Source organism: Eucalyptus grandis, chromosome 5 (genome assembly GCF_016545825.1).
Source record: "Eucalyptus grandis isolate ANBG69807.140 chromosome 5, ASM1654582v1, whole genome shotgun sequence".
Lineage (NCBI taxonomy): Eukaryota > Viridiplantae > Streptophyta > Magnoliopsida > Myrtales > Myrtaceae > Eucalyptus > Eucalyptus grandis.
The window spans coordinates 11,026,671-11,030,556 of NC_052616.1; the positions used below are offsets into that span (position 1 = coordinate 11,026,671).

Here is a 3,886-nt window from a genome sequence, read left to right on the forward strand (position 1 = left end):
AAAAGTTGTATACGACACTCACTTAGTGCCAACAGTTCTTTTTAAATACTTAAGTGTCACTTTCTTTATAAAAAAAAAAATGAATACTTAAGTGCCAATTTCAATCTGAGTCGTTGGAAATTTAACATAGATATATTTTATTAATTTCTCAATCCTATGTGGCTCACTGATGTACCTAGTCAGCAGATAGCCCCTAGACAATGTCGTTTAAATGTTATATATAGTAATCATTTAAGTGTCAAATTTTATTTAAATTGATAACTTCAGTACCAATCGTTGTTAAAAAGCGATCACTTTATTGCCAACCATACCACATGGAAATGCCATGTGGAGTAAAGATTTTTAAAAATTTACCAAGTCATATTGTAATTTTAATTATAAATGCCACGTAATCATTTGGGTTAGGATTTCTCGTCATTGATACTTAAGTGATTGTTTCTTCTCCAATTTAGCGCTTAAATGAGTTGGCAAGAACTTTTAGCACTAAAGTAAACATCATACATAACTTTTGACACTTTTAATATACTTATCCCTACAGTCTTGCATGGTCTTCTTTTTACTCAAGCAGCAGCCACTCAGCTCCATGCATTTTCTGACACCAATTGGGTGAGCGACCGGACAAACCGTCGCTCTATCACCAACCAAATCTCATCTCTTGGTAATCTCGCAAGCAATGAACTATGACTTTTTCCAGCACCGAAGCAAAATACAAGTGTCTTGCGGATACAACGGCGGAGTTAATGTGGCTTGAATATCTTCTTCGGGATCTTCATGTACAACCACCCAAGCCGCCACTCTTTGGTGCGATAACTTATCTACCATCTACTTATCCACAAATCTCATTTTCATGCTTGAACCAAACATGTGGAAATTGATTATCATTTCATTCAGGAACGCATTTCTGGGAAACAATTGGTAGTCTACTACATTTCTACCAAAGAACAAACTATCGATATCTTCATTAAAGGCTTGCCTACTAGCTGGTTCCTTAAGGCTTGCCTACTTGTCGATTCCTTCAATTGTGGTTTGAGCTAATGGTTCACCCTCACCATTAGCTTGCGAGGGGATATTAAGGGAAGAAAATATTCGAGAAATATTTAGAGAATATTTGTTATTCCGTTACCTTTTGTATTTTATCTCTTAGAGTCCTTTATATAAGTAGTATTTGCAACACAATTATGTATAGAAAAAAAGGAATAAAATTTTATTCCCTAATATCTAATTCTTCACTAAGTCTTATGGCTCCCTCATATATCTACTGCAATTACAGTAGCTTCCTTTGCATTTATTGAAATTAAGTATTTTACGTCTTGTAAACCAATCGATTATATCGTTTAGGTCATATATAATTCAATCCAAACTAACAAACTGAACTAAAATTTAAAATTTGTTGATTTGAAGAGGTAATTTTAGAAAACTAGTTCACAAATCGAATTAGATTGAAATTAAGCAATTTGGTTCAATTTTTCTATTTTTTGCCAAACCAAACCAAGCCGCCGAGCCAAAGTACTTTTTTTTTTTTTTTTTTTTTTTTTTTTTATAATAGTAGTTTCTATATTTATAGTAGGAGAAAGGTAGGAGTAGGTGAAAAAAAAATGAAACGGAGGAGAATTTTTTATTTTTTTTGGTTTAATACTATAAAAGACTCCAAATTGATATATCTATGATAAATTAATTCTAAATTAATTTTTTAACCACAAAAAATCCTACATTGATATACTTATGACAAATTTACCCCAAACTAATTTTTTTATCATAAAAAATATCAAATCGATACATCTCTAACAAATGAATTATAAAATTCTAACCTAGTACACTTGTAACGTATTATCTAACTTGGTAATTTGATGATAAAATTTACCAGAAATTAATAGATGGTGAATTTATCGCTAAAGTATCAATTTGAGTTTTTTATGGTCAAAAATTAATTTGCAGTAAATTTATTATGGGTGTCTCAATTTGAGGTTTTTCATAATATTAACTTTTTTAAAGAAACAAAGGAGATTGAAAAATAAGTCTAAAAGGGGAAAAAAGGTAAGCGCACAAGGGGAAAAAAAAGGAAGAAAGAGAGGGGGAGAATTACGTTGCTTTCTTCCTGATTTTCATGGATTCTTTACGCTCGTGATTAATTCAATTCGATTTGATTTCAAACCATGCACATGTAGATCTTCACATAAACATAGTTCAATGTTGGCCACAGATCATTAGAAAATCCACACATTGTACATGTAGATCTCCAAACAAACATCCATATTTGGCTACAGATCATCAGAGAGTTTATGCCTTGAGTTCGTGAATGAAATTGAAGAAACCTTCTCTTTCATCATTTTCACCATGCAGCTCGCTGTCGGCCTAACTAGGGTCGACTCGTCGAAACACGACCTCGCTAGTCCAATCAGAGCCCTCGCCTCTTCCACGTTGAAATCGCCTCTCAATCTTGGATCCACCATGTTCGTCACCTCACTAACATCCATACGATCGACATCCTTAGTCATATGAGCTGCCATCGAGGCCAAGACCAGTCCCTTGTCCGCGCGAAACGCCTCCAAACCAGTCACGAGCTCGAGGACCAAGACGCCGAAGCTATAGATGTCGTTCTTCTTCGAGGCTATCCCTGTCCTCAAGTATGCCGGATCGGTGTAGCCCGGAGAACCCATGATAATATTCTTTCTCCTAACATAAGGAGATGATGAAGGCAACGACGAGGGTGGCGGTATCATAGAGGAGAAGCCCATTTTCGCGGATCCGAAGTCGCAGAGCTTGCAATCGGAGTCGCCGTCCAGTAAAACATTGGAGGATTTGATGTCACCATGGATGATGTGGAGGGTGCATCTTTCATGGAGATGTTCGATGGCTTGCGCAAGTTGGAAGGCGATCTTCACGCGGCTCTTCCATGGGAGAGTCGAGCGCTTATTGCTGCCGCTGCCGTGGAGGCGTTCATGGAGTGTTCCGCCAGAGACGTATTCGAATATAAGCGCGCCTTGATCTTCATGAGACGGGATGAAACTTAAATTAGTTACTAATTTTCGATGACATGATATTTATTTAATATTACTGAAAAAATCATTCTTGCTAATGGTGGTAGGATTACTATATGATTATATACGATCAACATATACTTATAAAATGGCAAAATATAGCTGAAATTGAAATGCACAACTGTCAAAATCTCAACCTTGTTCGTGGAAATGATTTTCTTCCGATTCAAAGCAATGAAGTTTGACAAATATTTTCATATCTTGGTAGTTGAATATAAACTAGGCGCACAAAGGAGCGACATGCCAACCTGCATCATCGCAATAGCCGAGGCCTGACGATGTTCTCGTGCTCGAGCTGAAGCAGCACGTCCAGCTCCTGCTTGAAGGCCATGCTAAGCCGCTCTCCCCCGCCGCAGTGGACCTTGACGGCTGCTGCGGCGGCGGTGGAGCCTCCTCCGCAGCCGGGGAAACGCCCCAAGTACACGGTGCTGAACCCGCCTTCTCCAACCACCTCCGAGAAGCACCCCGTGATCCTCTCGATCTCTCCCCACTCCCACCTCTTCACTGCCGTCTCTGCCGTGTTGCCGCACCTTCCCGAGCAACCCTCCCCGCCATCGGCGTGGACGGCGGCTCTGTCCGAGCTGCGTCGCCTGTTCAGCAGCTTGGAGCGGAGGAACTTCACCATACCCATAATTGCAGATCTGCGATTCAGATCGAGTCAACTCCCTTCTTGGGCTGCTGTTGCTTTTTAAGAGGGGAAGAGTCGGTGAATTAAAGAGTGTACTTTATGGTCGCCAGCTTCCGGTGGGGCTCGCGGTAGTGGTTTGGTGCGGAGAGAAGAAGCGAAGAAGGCGAGAGAGAGAGAGAGGTGGGGCCAAAGGACAAAAGGCGCGTACTAGCTATGAGAC

General features: G+C 39.6%; 1 protein-coding gene across 1 annotated transcript; it reads right to left on the minus strand.

The window, feature by feature from the left end:
* Positions 1–2,122: 2,122 nt before the first annotated feature.
* LOC120294167 (probable receptor-like protein kinase At4g10390) lies at positions 2,123–3,302 on the minus strand. Its single transcript, XM_039314176.1, has 2 exons — positions 3,287–3,302; positions 2,123–2,986 (listed from the first exon to the last, which is right to left on the minus strand). Exon 2 carries the CDS (start codon positions 2,733–2,735, stop codon positions 2,259–2,261), a length of 477 nt encoding a protein of 158 aa, XP_039170110.1. The 5' UTR covers positions 2,736–2,986; positions 3,287–3,302; the 3' UTR covers positions 2,123–2,258.
* Positions 3,303–3,886: the final 584 nt, after the last annotated feature.

Excerpts from the sequence above, each read along its gene's own strand:
- LOC120294167 (XM_039314176.1), bottom strand. The coding sequence starts at position 2,735 with ATGGGCTTCTCCTCTATGATACCGCCACCCTCGTCGTTGCCTTCATCA.